This window comes from Dendropsophus ebraccatus, chromosome 14, assembly GCF_027789765.1.
Source record: "Dendropsophus ebraccatus isolate aDenEbr1 chromosome 14, aDenEbr1.pat, whole genome shotgun sequence".
Taxonomy (NCBI): domain Eukaryota; kingdom Metazoa; phylum Chordata; class Amphibia; order Anura; family Hylidae; genus Dendropsophus; species Dendropsophus ebraccatus.
This window is the reverse complement of record NC_091467.1, coordinates 17119333-17134880: the sequence shown is the minus strand read 5'-3', so window position 1 is coordinate 17134880 and position 15548 is coordinate 17119333. Positions and strand designations below refer to the sequence as shown.

The 15548-nt window shown below is 43.6% G+C and overlaps 1 protein-coding gene across 2 annotated transcripts in view; it reads left to right on the top strand.

The window, feature by feature from the left end:
• CNTNAP1 (contactin associated protein 1) overlaps positions 1–15548 on the top strand; it is a 59325-nt gene that overhangs the window by 31361 nt on the left and 12416 nt on the right. For both annotated transcript variants that reach the window (XM_069952469.1, XM_069952468.1), the window contains exons 8-14: positions 1499–1760; positions 8653–8802; positions 11334–11505; positions 12268–12374; positions 13306–13425; positions 14212–14415; positions 15095–15251. In XM_069952469.1, the coding sequence (XP_069808570.1) occupies positions 1499–1760; positions 8653–8802; positions 11334–11505; positions 12268–12374; positions 13306–13425; positions 14212–14415; positions 15095–15251 (1172 nt within the window). The remainder of the gene's footprint in view (positions 1–1498; positions 1761–8652; positions 8803–11333; positions 11506–12267; positions 12375–13305; positions 13426–14211; positions 14416–15094; positions 15252–15548) is intronic.

The following is a 15548-nucleotide window of genomic DNA, read 5'->3' as shown; positions in this document are numbered from 1 at the left end:
ACACTGGGACCAATCAATAATTTCTCTCCATTTCTGCCCTTTGTCCTTTGTAGAACATGAATATTCTGAACATTAGCGCGTCCGCTGTATTTGAGTTCACATTTATGTTTTTTGTTACCGTATAATATGTAAATGTCATCTCTTATATGTAACCTAGATTCATTTAAAGTGGTGTGAGCAGAGATGACAAACTGTTTGGCAATGTTCTCCAAACCTGAATGCTCGCTATTTGACTCCCCGAGCCTGCAGAGGTTAAAGTGACTCTGTACCCACAATCTGACCCCCCAAACCACTTGTACCATCAGATAGCTGCTTTTAATCCAAGATCTGTCCTGGGGTCCGTTTGGCAGGTGATGCAGTTATTGTCCTAAAAAACAACTTGCAGCCCTGTGTCAAATTGGCGTGGCCTAGAGTATCTGTGCCTTGCACAACCCCTCCGTCCCTCCTCCCTACCCTCTTCATCATTAGGAGTGCCACTGGCAGGATTTTTCCTATTCCTCTGCAGGGAATACCGCACAGGTGCCTTAACAATCCAGCTCATGTGCCGTGTTCTCACAGCTGAGGAATAGTAGAAAATCTGCCTTGTGCATTCCTAATGATGAGGAGGGCGGGGAGGAGGGACAGAGAGGTTGTGCCAGCCTAATGCACAGACACTCTAGGCCACGCAAGTTTGGCACGGGCTGCAAGTTTAAAAGTTGTTTTTTAGGACAATAACTTCATCACCTGCCGAATGGACCCCAGGACAGATCTTGGATTAAAGGCAGCTATCCGAAGGTACAAGTGGTTTTGGGGGGGGGGGGGAAGAGACACAGATTGTGGGTACAGAGTCGCTTTACAGGGGTACTCTGACAAAAAATTTTCCCTTTCGAATTAACTGGTGTCGGAAAGTTATATTGATTTGTAATTTACTTCTATTTAAAAATCTCCAGTTTTCCAGTACTTATCAGCTGCTGTATGTCCTGCAGGAAGTAATGAATTCTTTCCAGTCTGATACAGTGCTCTCTGCTGCCACCTCTGTCCATGTCAGGAACTATCCAGGGCAGCAGAGGTTTTTTATGGGGATTTACTACTGCTCTGGACAGTTCCTGACATGGACAGAGGTGGCAGCAGAGAGCACTGTGTCAGACTGAAAAGAATACATCACTTGCTGCAGGACATACAGCAGCTGATAAGTACTGGAAGACTTGAGATTTTTAAATAGAAGCAAATTACAAATCTATAAAAGGTTCTATAACCAGTTGATATGAAAGGAAAAAAAATGTTGACGAAGCAGGCTGTATCCATATTTTTCTGGCAGCCCTAGAGCGGCATCCAACTTCTGCAGCCACAGGAAATCAAATGCCGAGTGCTCGGGTTCGTAGAACGTTGCCCAACTCGAGCAGTGCGGCATCTCTGCTCATCACTAAAAGTGGTATCACTGTTGTACTCAGCCCCCGTTCCCCATTACTACTGCCACTTGTAAATTTTGTACCAACATATTTTTTTGGTCACTTTGCAGGGTAAGGTTCGCTTTTCGTGTATAGAAATGCCGTATGTTCCTGTCACATTCGCTGGAATTAACAACTATCTCATGGTGCCCGGAGTTCCTGCCAACTTAAAGATCATGGTGAGCTTTAAATTTCGGACATGGGACACCATTGGCCTGCTGATGTTCACCAACTTCGCTGGATCTTGGGGATCACTGGAAATGGCTCTAAGCGAAGGGCAGATCAACGTGACCATTTCCCAGCCGCAGAGAAAGAAGCTGGTGTTTGCGGCCGGTAAGTCTGACTGCATTGTCTGGTCTGATGTGCTAGGTTATTATTCAGTGTGTAATTACATTAAGGATTGGCGTCAACAATGGCTTTGAATGTGTTAAAATATTGTTGTCACCTTCACGCAAACTTTCTCCATCTCTCATTTCTCCATGGAAGGGGACGGACTAGTAATGATCGTGAAGTCGTGAAGAATTGTCACACATCCTTTTCCCCAGAGGAAAATATTTAGGTTATAATAATTGTGTAATTTAACTAGAACTGATGCTTGGCCAAATGCATGCAAGGGATGGCCTAGAAAACTGTCTACCTGCCCATAGCAACCACCCAGCCCAGGCTTCATTTTACCAGAGACATCGGAGAAGTGACAACCTTAAGCCCCTGTTACACGGGGCGATTCAGAGGAGCAAACGAGCGCCAGCGCTCAGGTCAGCGCGAACTTGCTCCTTGTTCCCCGCTATTACACGCGCTGACAGCAAGTGAGTTAAGAGCTGGGGAGCTGCCAGGGTGACACTAGAACGTCCGGGCACCCAATAGAAGATAGCGGCGGTCTGCTGCCACCACTTCTTTTACACGGAGCGACGGAAGCAGATCGCTGCTATACTGATCGTTGATGTTTCAACTTGTTCAAAGACAACGATTAGCAGACATCATGCATGCCAGCTGATCGTTATCTTCTATTACACTATGGGGGAGATTTATCAAACATGGTGTAAAGTGAAACTGGCTCATTGGCCCCTAGCAACCAATCAGATTCCACCTTTCATTTTCCAAAGAGTCTGTGAGGAATGAAAGGTGGAATCTGATTGGTTGCTAGGGGCGACTGAGCCAGTTTCACTTTACACCATGTTTGATAAATCTCCCCTTAAGTGTTTATCGGCCGAATACAGACGATAATCACTTCTTGTAATAGGGCCTTTAGTAAATCTAGGCCTTAAAGAGTAACTGTCATGTTTTTTTTTATTGCAGAAATCAGTAGTATAAGCGATTTTAAGAAACTCTGTAATAGGTTTCATCAGACAAAAAAGCCTCCTTCTGTACTCAAGAAGCAATTTCCCAGCCTCCCCCCCTGACTTCTTATCTGTGCATTATCAGGCAAACACGTCTTCATTACAGAGAAGCCAGTGAAGACGGGCTCTGCTCTCTCCATTGTAAGCCTATGGAGGGGGGAGGGGCTGAGGGAGATGAGGGAGCAGGAAGAGGTGACATGAAGGTCAGCTGTTTGTAGACTCTCTGGGCACCTTAATCGCAGGATTCTGGGGTCAGAAAGGTCAGTGCTTATCTATGAACTTACTGAGAGAAGATTGCAGGGTGTTGTGCTGTGCAGGACTGCTCCGTGCTCAGTCACTCCTAACAGCCCCTCCCCTCTCCATAGCCACATAATGGAGAGAGAAATCCTGCTTCATTTGATGTGAGGGGGGAGGCTGGAAGATTGCTTTTTTAGTACAGAAGGAAACTCTTTTAGTACATAAAACCTATTACAGAGTTTCTTAAAATCGCTTGTACTATTGATATTTAATGTTTTCAGAAAAATTACCCTGAAATGACCGTTACGCTTTAACCCTTGAGTATGTTCACATTGGATGTTCACACAGCCAGTGACATAAGTAGAAATGGCTGGACCTAAAGCAAACTTTTTATTGCACCCCCCCCCCCCCAATGGGGAACCAATGGCTACCCACTCTGCAATCACAGCGCTGTATTTAGCTTAACTGTAAGTACTCATCAGGAGCGTCTGCTGTTAAGCAAACATTTGCAGCACCCAGGAGGCCACCAGGTGCTGCAGTGATGCCAGCTAAGGGGGCCCAATCTATTACTCTACCGGACCACCAGGCCCCAAGATGCACTGGGCCCCATAGCAGCTGCTATGGCTGCTACACCAATACTTATGCCCTTGCCTAAAGTATATTACTGTCACAAAGTGGATGAGATTAGTAGGAATCTCATCCACACACAGGAATCCGTGCAGGAATTGACCTGCCATGCAGATATTAAAACTGCAACATGTTAATCTGTGTAATGCTGCGTTTACACGGAACGATTATTGCTTGAATTTTCGCAATAACGATCGCATTTGAGCGATAATCGTTCCGTGTAAACGCAGCAAATGATCAAGCGATGAGCAAAAAATTGTTCACTTTGATCTTTCAACATGTTTTCAAATCGTTGTTCGTCGTTCGCTAAAAATTCGCAGACCGCTTTGTGTAAACAGTCTTTCAAAGATTCACTCTATGTAAAAGATGGGCTTAAGCGATCTTAAAAACGATCGCAATAACAATTTTTCTTACGAATCTTCTAACGATTTTTCTCCATCTAAACGCTGATCGTTATAAAAACCAAATCGTTGCTTCAAAATCGTTAATCGTTCGATTGGGCGAATTATCGTTCCGTGTAATCCCAGCATAACCGATACACTGTTATAGTTATGAACAGAGATTAAAAGAATTACATGTGTTTAGTCTGGAGAAGAGACGTATAAGGGGAGATATGATTAACTTATTTAAATATATAAATGGCCCCTACAAGAAATATGGGGAAAAGATGTTCCAGGTAAAACCCCCTCAAAGGACAAGAGGGCACTGCCTCCGCCTGGAGAAAAAAAGGTTCAACCTCCGGAGGCGACAAGTCTTCTTTACCATGAGAACTGTGAATCTGTGGAACAGTCACCACAGGATCTGGTCACAGCAACAACAGGAGAGGGCTTCAAAACAGGCCTAGACAGGTTCTTAGACCAAAATAATATAAATGCACATGTATAGAACCTATCACCCCTCCCCCTTCCCTGTATCCACCCCCTCCTTGGTTGAACTTGATGGACATGTGTCTTTTTTCAACCGTATTAACTATGTAACTGTTTACTTTAACCCCTTAGCGACCCATGACGTATCTGATACGTCATGGCGCCGCGGGGGGTGTTCAGAGCGGGGTCCCGCCGGGACCCCGCTCTGAACGGCGCTGATCCCGGCTGACACGTGCAGCCGGGCAGTGCCTCTGGTGTCTAGTGGCACGGATCTCCCCCCCGCGATGCGATCGCGGGGGGGAGATCCGTTCTTCTGGCCGTGCCGGGCCTCAGCGTCGGAATGACGCTGATCCCGGCTCGGCAGTAGATTGCTGTGGCCTGCAGCAGGCCATGGCAATCTATGACTGATCTCATGGATCTTTGCTGTGTATATACACAGCATTGATCTCTATGAGAGATCAGTGCTATGTATATACAAGCCCCCCAGGGGGGCTTCTAGTCCATGTAAAAAAAAAAAGTAAAAAAGTGTTTTTATTAATAAAAAATCCCCTCCCCTAATAAAAGTCCAAATCACCCCCCTTTTCCCATTTTATAAATATAAATTAATAAATAAATAAATAAACATATTTAGTATCGCCGCACACGTAATCGCCCGAACTATTAATTAATCACATTCCTGATCTCGCACGGGAACGGCGTAAGCGCAAAAAAATCCCAAAGTGCAAAATTGCGCATTTTTGGTTGCATCAAATCCAGAAAAAATGTAATAAAAAGCGATCAAAAAGTCGTATATGCGCAATCAAGGTACCGGTAGAAAGAACGCATCATGGCGCAAAAAATGACACCTCACACAGCCCCATAGACCAAAGGATAAAAGCGCTATAAGCCTGGGAATGGAGCGATTTTAAGGAACGTATATTTGTTAACAATGGTTTGAATTTTTTACAGGCCATCAGATACAATATAAGTTATACATGTTATATATCATAGTAATCGTAACGACTTGAGGAACATATATAACAAGTCAGTTTTACCATAGGGCGAACGGCGTAAATGCAAAACTCACCGAAATCAAAACAAATTCGTTTTTTTTTCAATTTGACAGCGCAAATGATTTTTTTCCGGTTTCACAACATATTTTATGGAAAAATTATGCCTGTAATTGCAAAGTACAATTGGTTTCGCAAAAAATAAGCACTCATATAAGTCTCTAGGTGAAAAAATGCAAGCGCTATGGACTTTTAAACATAAAATGGAAAAAGCAAAAGCGCAAAAACGAAAATTGGCTTGGACCTTAAGGGGTTAAAGTCAGCAATAGAGTTGCTGTTTTAGGCTATGTTCACACATAGTATTTCTGTCAGTCTTTTGGTCAGTATTTTTTTTAACCAAAATCAGGAGTTGAGCTGAAAGAGCAAAATTATAATGGAAACATTTGCACAGTTTCTGTTTTTTTAACCCACTCCTGGTTTTGGCTTGAAAAAGCCTGGGGGAAATAATATGTATGAACATAGCCTTAATGGGGGAATGGCATGGATCTGCATATGGTGCAGATTTGTTGCTGTAGATTTAAAGCAAATGCACCCGTACATCGCTTTGTTTTATATTGTGCACAGGACCAGTCTATTCCCACGCACCAGCCCGGCATGAAGCACTGGAGGCAGGCTGCGTCACAGAGGGGAGGGCAGAGCTTTGTCACCCAGGGGGGAGGGGGGGGGGGTTGCGGCCACCCCCAGTGTTTCATGCTGGGCCAGTCCAAGGGAATAGACTGGCTCCATGCGTGGGAACCATGCGGTGGTTCAAAAAAAAGGTCCGCGGCACTGGCATCCCCGCGCTGGCTTAAGTCTGTTCATGTAAAAAACACAAACCGATGTACATACCTAATGGTATATTCACTTTAACCGCAGAAAATCTGCAGAATTTTTATCCTATGTGGTCCTTTACCTTTACCTTTATGGGACGATTATGTTAAATGAGCAGTCCTAGAAATACTCATCCGCCTGATAATCGGCCCATGTAAAATGCCAGCGATCTGCTGACAAGCGAGCAAACACCTGACTGATTTGATCTTTGGTTGGTAAAATCATTGTTTTTGTCTACACCTCTCTCTTCTCCAAACAGGAGATGGGCTGCTGGCAGCAATGCTTTTGCTGCATTTTGTTCCCCTTTACTAAAACATATATTTGTTAGTGACCATTTTAGATGAGCGCAATCGGAAAGCTCGGCATTTCAATAATGGTGGCTAAAAAAGTTGGATGTAGCCCTATGAAGTCCGAGAAGACATTTGTGGTGTCCCACCATGGGTGTTGCTATAGGTTACACCCTTCGTAAAAGCCTTTTCCTATTGTTAGTCAGTGATGATGAAGGTAGTGATAAAGTTTCGCCACTAGATGTCGCTGTATTTGGTATATGTGCTCAAATGCTGCACGGTTGAAGTATGTAAACGGTTATTGTTTTTTTTGTGTGTCACATGGATCTGTGAACCTATGGGAATCTTTTCTTCTTCTGTCCTATCACCTTTCTCTTTACTTCTTCTATTGCACTCTTTACCCACTCACAGCGCACTTTAGATACGCTGAGGAAGGAAGTCACATGGGACACAGGAAGAGAAATTCAGTCTTAGTCAGGTCCCCATATGGGTATGGAGCAAGACAAGACACAGCTAGCAGTTTCTCCTCAGTTTACTCTACACCAGTGCTTCTCAAACTTTTTCTACTGGAGCCTCACCCAACAGACCATGGCAATGCCTGGGCCTCACCAGACTGACCAAGAGGATGCCTGGGCCTCACTATCTGTGGTGAAAGTCCATTTAAAAGCTGAGAATAATGCTAGGGCTACCTTTCACCTGTCTCCCAAGCTCTATATGCTAATAAATTAAGTACAAAATAAATTAATAATGTTGTGAAAATGGAGATTTCTGCAAACAGCAAAAGGACTCAGCAGGGCCTCACCAACAACTAGGGGGCGCCGCACTGGTGAGGCCCGCCTCACAGTTTGAGAAGCACTGCTCTACACAACACCATGCAGTGTTATGGCCCTTACAGGAGAGGACAAGTCCGAGACAACCTCAACCCACGCCGTGGACTAGGAGAGTCACAGACAGTGCAGGACAGTATCCACAAAAAAGCCAAAGAAGCTAGGAACTGATCCAGATAGAACAAATCACAGCACACTACTACTTGGGTTGAGACTCTCACGACATCCTCCTCTCTGCTACTCTGATTCTTTGTATCTCTCAACACGCTACTCAGTCAGCACAATTGTACTCTTCGCTGTATTCCTATCACAGATCTAGTTGCTGTATTAACCAGTGTTCGTCCAAAAGTATTATCAAGGGCTTTCTCAAGAGAAACTTTTACTGTCAACGCAAAACTGTATAACCTGCTGCACACGTACTTCTCCAGTAAAAACAAGCTTATTTATGATAAAAAGACTCTGTGATTCTTCGCCTCACACCGACACAGTGTACACCACAACCTTGGGATATTTCCCCTTTCTGTGGGTGGCAGTACCAATAGTCCGGGAGGGTCACTACACCACTCCAGCTATCCGTGACTACACTAACCCAAGGGACCTGTAGTAGCCTGGCAGGACACTGGCCACAGGGGAACAAGGTACAACCGGCCTTCTTAACTAAAAGCAGGCGTGCCATCACACCTGTGTGCCCAACCGGCACTGGCGTCACAACATAACATCTTAAGGTCCGGCTGTATCTCGTCCAACCACCACACTTCACCACCTAGCAAGTGGACAGACGATCCTCTGGGGGTTGATACAAACATAGGCCATAGCTATATCTATGTTTTCCAGGACACCCTAGGGCTGCATCCAACTTCTCCAGCCACCAGTATACAAATGCTGAATGATTGGATTGAGCATGCTCCAGTTGCTTTCATCTCTATTTGTTTCACATTCGTTGTGTATTTGCTACTTTGCTTTAGTCTTTTTTTTATTCCCCAGAGACACTTAAGAAAGTAAAGCTGAGTCCGCCTGGTTGACATTTACAATAACGCCACTTTTGATAAATGAGGCCCAATCCATAACCCATTCAGAAGAGTAGTGTGACACCCAATTCGCAGGTTGTTCTAGGAATAGATTGCGGAATGAGTGATCACACAGCTCCGCGGAAACATCAGTCTCTGACTTTCCTTTTCCCTCCAGGATATCGGCTGAATGATGGCTTCTGGCACTCCGTCTCCTTGGTGGCCCGGGAGAACTCTGCTGTGGTTATTATTGATGAGGATGAAGGTGCACAGTTCAAGATTAACTACCAGTTCCAGCTCCGCTCAGGGGATACGTATTACTTCGGAGGTAAAAAGCTGAGAGCACTTACTCTATAGGGCTATGTTCACACAACGTAAGTTCCGCAGTAATCACGGCTGTTGTTGCAACGGTCGGGATTAGTATGGAACTTAGGTTGTGCTGCAGGCTAAGGGAATCCGGGCCGGAGTGTATACACATGGTACTCCTAGCGGCGGCGCGAGAAACTGACATGTCAGTTTTCTGCGGCCGCTATTCAATGAATAGCGGCCGCAGAAAACCCTGTCAGTGCACACAATGGAGCATGCGGCTCCGGCCACTCGCTCCATTGTGTGCAGTGGAGAGTTCTGATGCAGGCGTGCACAGATGTGCCCGCATCAGAACGCAGCGGTGCTAAAGATCATCCGGCCGGTACTGCAGTACCAGCCGTAATGATCTTTTCTCAGACTGGCCATTCCATGGCTGGGCCACGGATAGGCCGGTCTCTTACAAGGTGTGAACATAGCCTAGATAGACGCACATTGCCTGCTATGGGTGCTACACACAGATATAGTATATGCATGCAGATACTGCCTCATTCTCTAACATACCCGGAAATACTGTAAACTCCACAGTTCGGAACATGGTGTGGCTGGAGCTTAGTCCTAAACCATCACCTTAGAAAGAAACATATATATATCTATATATATATATATATATATATATATATATATATATATATATATTTATAAATGGTTACTACAACCATATAGCTGGTCGTAATACAATTACTCAATGCCGGTATCTTGATTTTCTCAAATATAGTTGGGAAGTGTATGTATGTACCATAAGGAAAGACCATGTAGCTGAGCACCCTGTGATCATTGGGTGTTGAGAATGACTCCCCTTAGGCTGGGTTCACACTGCGTTTTTAGCAGTTCATTTAACATATAAATTTTATGGAAAAAAAAACAGATGAAGAAATGTATGCAATTGTGTGTCATACCTTTGGATCCGTTTTTCCATTAAATTCCATTATAAAAAAAACAACAACAACGGATCGAAACTAATGCGCTTTTTTCTTCTTTTTGCAGCGAACACAAATTTGCGCTTGACCGCGTTTTTGTATACGCTTAAAGTGACCATTAAAAACTGGATATGTTGCAAAAAAATGCAGTGTGAACCCAGCCTTAGAGAGGCTGCATTTTAAAGGGGTTTCCAAGCTTAGATCAACATGGCCACGTTTTTTCACAGAAACAGCACTACCCCAGTCCTCAGTTTGGTAGTGGGGTAGTGCAGCTCGGTTCCATTGAAGTGAATGGAGATGAATTGTAATACCACATGCAACCTGAGGACAGGGGTGGCGCTGTTTTGCAAGTAAATAGTTGTGTATTTTCTAATTCTCCATAATCCCTTTAATAAAAGGGATGAAGAGAAGAAAGCAAACATCAGGCTTCTTTGTCCTGGATAGTAAAACCTAGGACTATTATGTAATTATGAAATACATCAGTGCTTACATTTAGTACGATTGGTGGGTCGTGTCTGGCTATAAGACCCCATTCCCATTAGCCGCAATGCACCTGCAGGCAAGTGTGGCAGCCAAGGTTGCCGTGCAGCCCCGGCCTAGATCTATACACACAGTATGATAATAAGCGTTTTCTGCTTTATCATGAGCGGCTAGTTATCCTTCTGTTGAAGCAATGGTAATACATGCACGAAGAGCTTAGCGTCCCGGGAGGACCGGATAGGGTATTTTCGGCTGTGGAATTTTTCATATATCTTTTATAAAAAGACTTAAATGAATTAAATCCTGAATACCTTGCATCTCTCCTATGAGTCAGAAGCCGCGCAGGTCACAAGCTTTCACTATCATCGTGCCAGACGGTTCTCGCATTTGCATGAAGGTTGTGAAAATTGCTGTCTGATTTCATCCTCAGGACCACATACTACTAAACATCTTGTTATTATGCAGTGTTTGGTCTCACAATGTGTCGTGTTAGTATATTACCCCTCAAATAAGTCATTTTGAGCTCTCATGGTTGCCGGGAATGAGAGACAGATTGGGGCCCCACAGTCCTCCTATGGCACTGGCAGTGTGGCGGCTTTTATTTCTGCTTTAAAGGGTTACTCCAGCGCAGAATGTTTTTTTTCCATATCAATTGGTGTCAGAAAGTTATATAGATTTGTAATTTACTTCTATTTAAAAAATCTTCAGTCTTCCAGTACTTATCATCTGCTGTATGCCCTACAGGATGTGTAGTCTGACACAGTGCTCTCTGTTGCCATCTCTGTCCATGTCAGGAACTGTTGAAAGCAGTAACAAATCCCCCCAAATAACACTCCTTCACTGCACAGTAGTTCCTGACATGGACAGAGGTGGCAGCAGAGAGCACTGTGTCAGACTGGGGAGAATACACCACTTCCTGCAGGACATACAGCAGCAGTACTGGAATACTTGAGATTTTTAAATAAAAGTAAATTACAAATCTTTATAACTTTCTGACACCAGTTAATTTTAAAGATTTTTTTTGCCGGAGTACCCCTTTAATAAGACATCCTCCTCTCTTGGAGATTACTTATTATTATTATTCATCACCTCACAGGTTGCCCCAAACCAGCAGCAGGCTCTGGCTGCTATTCCAACCAGACGGCATTTCATGGCTGCATGCAGCTGATCACTGTGGATGGTCAACCTGTGGACTTCCATCGTATGCAACTGGGATGGCTGGGGAGGTTCTCCGAAGTTATGTTTAATGTCTGTGCCATTGCCGACAGGTAGTTACCTCAATTGCTTACGAATATTTTTAAGGATGCACATGTGGTGTCCCACAACGGGTGTTTCTGTTTAAAACACCCCACGCAAAAGCCTGGTACTTCAAAAGTAAAGTGGTGATGAAGTCATGTATAAGTTTTGCCACTAGATGTCAGTATTATGTATATTTATGTATGTATATTGCACAGCTGCAGTCATGTAAGGGTTATTGTGTTGTATTTTGTGATTATGTACACCAATGAGAGAGACTCTTTCCTTTTGCATATCTCTATCATCCTTTCTTCTCACACTCTCTTCTCCACCACTCATAGAAGCTGTTACATACACCCTGTAAGAAGTAGTCACATGGGGAGAGGAAGTGTAGTTCAGTTCTTCTCTGGTTCTCTGAGAAGTAGGACACACAGATCAGGCATCCCTGCTGAGCTTAGCCAGGAGCCTGGGACTCAGTAATCATTACAGCAGCACCTACACACCAGCTACACCGTCCTTGGGTCATTTCCCCTTTTGTGGGTGGCGGTACCGACAGTCTGGATGGATCATATCTCTACTCAGACCACCGTGATAAGCACCCAAGGGACCCATCACAACTGCTGGTGATCATTGATCTGTCTAGAGATTTAGATACAATGCCCCTGCTGTAATCAATGTTCCCAATATCCTACTTTGCCTGCTATTTTCTGTTATTTTCGGTTTCTGTCCTTCACATAAAGAACATTGATTTGTCTAGTAGAAGAATATTCATTGTGTCATCCATTTCACTTCAGGTGCAGGCCGAATCTATGCGAACATGGGGGTCGCTGCTACCAGTCCTGGGACGACTTTTTCTGTATCTGTGACATGACAGGCTACAAGGGAGAAACCTGCCATAAACGTGAGTGCGCCTCCTGGCTGTAATGTCTGGAATCACACACCCCCTGTACTAAGTGAACATTATGTCCTTACCTTGTGTACTAGTCATAGATGCTCACCCCTGTTGGCATATATAAATAACTGTCTTTTAAATCTGGTGGATAAAATCTTCAGAAATTATATATTTTTATATATATATGTATATATATATATATATATATATATATATACACACACACAGTTTTCACACCTTTAACACTTAAACACAGACGACTCATGTCTCTAAACAAGTGCCATATTCACACAACCATAATACAGGCACATGCTCACATCTGAATTATATCTGCCCTGAAAGTGGATATAATCTGACTGTCAATTCAGGATATTGGACTCACAATGTCTGACAAGGACCTCTGGCTATAATAAAGGTACAAAATGCTCCTGTGTGAATTAGGCCTTAGATTTGTTAACTTCTTCTTGTAAGAATATGCAAATGAACAGCAAGTGCCCATAGGGCGGGGCAGATCTCCTTAAGTGCCCAGTGTCTCCATCTCCTACAGCAGGGGTAGGGAACTTTGGCTCTCCAGCTTTAGCAGAACTACAACTCCTATCAGCTAAAGCTTTGGCTGTCCAGGCATGATGGGAGTTGTAGTTTTGCCACAGCTGGAGAGCCAAGGCTCCCTACCCCTGCCCTACAGCAAAAAGCCTGTCAATGAAAAGCAGGGTTAAGAGGCAAGGCGTTAAAAGGGATGGAAAAGCTGGGCACTTAAGAGGATTGGCCCCACCCTGTGGGCATTTGTTGCTCAGGAGTAGGCGGGTGACACAGACACATGAACTAAGACTTTCTTAACTACTAAGATTATAGCTCTAGTTTATAATATACAGTATTTAGAATGTGATAAAATGTTTAGGACATTGGGCCTTCAAATAATCCATCCATGTTCCCTTTAAAGCTCTCTACAAAGAAAACTGTGATGCCTACAGAATCAGTGGGAAATACTCCGGCAACTACACTGTGGACCCTGACGGCAGCGGCCCTTTAAAACCATTTACGGTCTACTGTGACATATCGGGTAACGTAATCACAGCTATCAGCCATACCAGTGTACAGTGGGGAACAGTCTTCATCATTAATGCTGGGATTTGATATAATGATGTAGATGAAGCACCACTATCAGCGCTTCCTCCAGATGAATTTTTGTTCCTCAAGTCATAGATATAAAATCTTCAAGTTGTTGATTGATAATAGTGAGATAAACTTATTTAAAGGGCATCACCACTTAGGGAAAAACACTGTATTTGCAAAACCATCACTGGTGGCTCTTAATAAAGAGGTATTCCGCTCAAACATAACTTTTGTTATGTTGCTGCCCATGGTGAGACTAACAATTCATTCCATACTTGTTGTTGTCTATTCACTATCCTTCCCCCAATTCTGAGCTGCTGCTTTCTGCTGAAGACACAAAAATCTGTGTGTGAGCTTTTCTTTCTGTCTCCCCCTCCCTTCTGAGACAGCTGATGTAAACAAGTCACTGGCAGACTGTATCTGCAACATTGTAGCTTCTTTGTAATGCTGGGATGGATAATTACAGTGAGTTCATTAGCAGCATTACAAAGAAGCTACAATGTTGCAGATAAAGCCAGTCAGGGACTTGTTTACATCAGCCGTCTCAGAAGGAAGGGGGGAGGAGGGTGAGAGAAAAAAAATCACACACAGATTTTTTGTTTTCAGCAGAAAACAGCAGCTCAGAACTGGGGGGAGGAGACTGAATGGATAATAGGAAGTATGGAAGGAACTATTAGTTTCATCATGGACAGAAACATGGAATACCCCTTTAATGCATTTCATTTCTTATCAGAGGAAAGAGCTTGGACCATTGTACAAAATGACCGGTATTATCGGACAAAAGTCGTCGGCTCCAGTCCTGACCAACCGTATCTAGGGGAGGTAAATTATTGGAACGCGTCCTGGGGGGAAGTTTCCTCACTGGCTAATGGATCGGAATACTGCGAGCAAAGGATAGAATACTCCTGCTACAAATCCAGGCTCCTCAATACACCAAGTAAGTAAGAACCATGTTATACACTTAGTGGCAAACACAGGTCACAATACTATTATTTGAACAGTAACACAGTATGTGCAAAGTCTTGCCTTCAACAACATAGGCTTTTCTAATTTAGAAAAGTTAAGAGATTGGCCTGCTGTTTCAGATGCTTATGTCTTGGCCAGAGTGTAGAGAGGCTGCATTACAAAGACAACCCATTGATGTAAGTGGGGGCTGTAATACCTCACTTTCCCTCGTGGTGGTGCTGCTCCTGGAAAAGTGACCACTGAAGGACCCCATACACCACTAACCTTTGCCAGATGTACCCTCAGGATAGTTCGGCCATCAGTTATTGAAGGTGTATGCACACACGTGTCAAACTCAGGCCCTCCAGCTGTTACAAAACTACAATTCCCATAATGCCTAGACAGCCACAGCTAAAGCTTTGGCTGCCCAGGCAAGATGGGAATTGTAGTTTTGCAACAGCCGGAGGGCCTGAGTTTGACATCATGGCAACCCTTAAAACTAGGCCTCCTTACAGATTACATCTGGTCACTACTCTAGGTCATCGCAGACACAAAAAGTTGACTAGCACATTTAGGCGATGTTCAACGTACATTTTATGCATTGTGTGCACATAGCCTTATTCTGTAAGCACATACCACATTGTTTCCATTGCTGTGTTTTGTTTCGACAGTGGGATTGCCATACGGCTTCTGGATGGGAAGGAATAATGAAAGACATTTTTACTGGGGCGGCTCTAACCCTGGGATTCCGAGATGTGGCTGTGGAATAGAGAAGAACTGCGCTGATCCCAAGCATTTCTGTAATTGTGATGCTGATCATAGTCAATGGTATGTAGAAGATTATGGATTGGATTAAAGTCCACCACAATGATTTATCACATGAGACAACTTTTCTATTAATCTTTAGCTACTGAATACTGCATGTCTCTCTGGAAGGAGAATTCTAGAAAAATAAAAAAAGTTTTTTTTTTTTTTTTTTTTACTTTTAATGTTATTGTTTATTTTTCTATGTACATGGGAGCAGAATGCTTAAAATAAAATGCTCAGTATTTTGCAACCAAAATACTTTTGTCCCCAAGACCATCTTTAGGTCTATCTGAGGTTGTTATATACTTTATATGATTT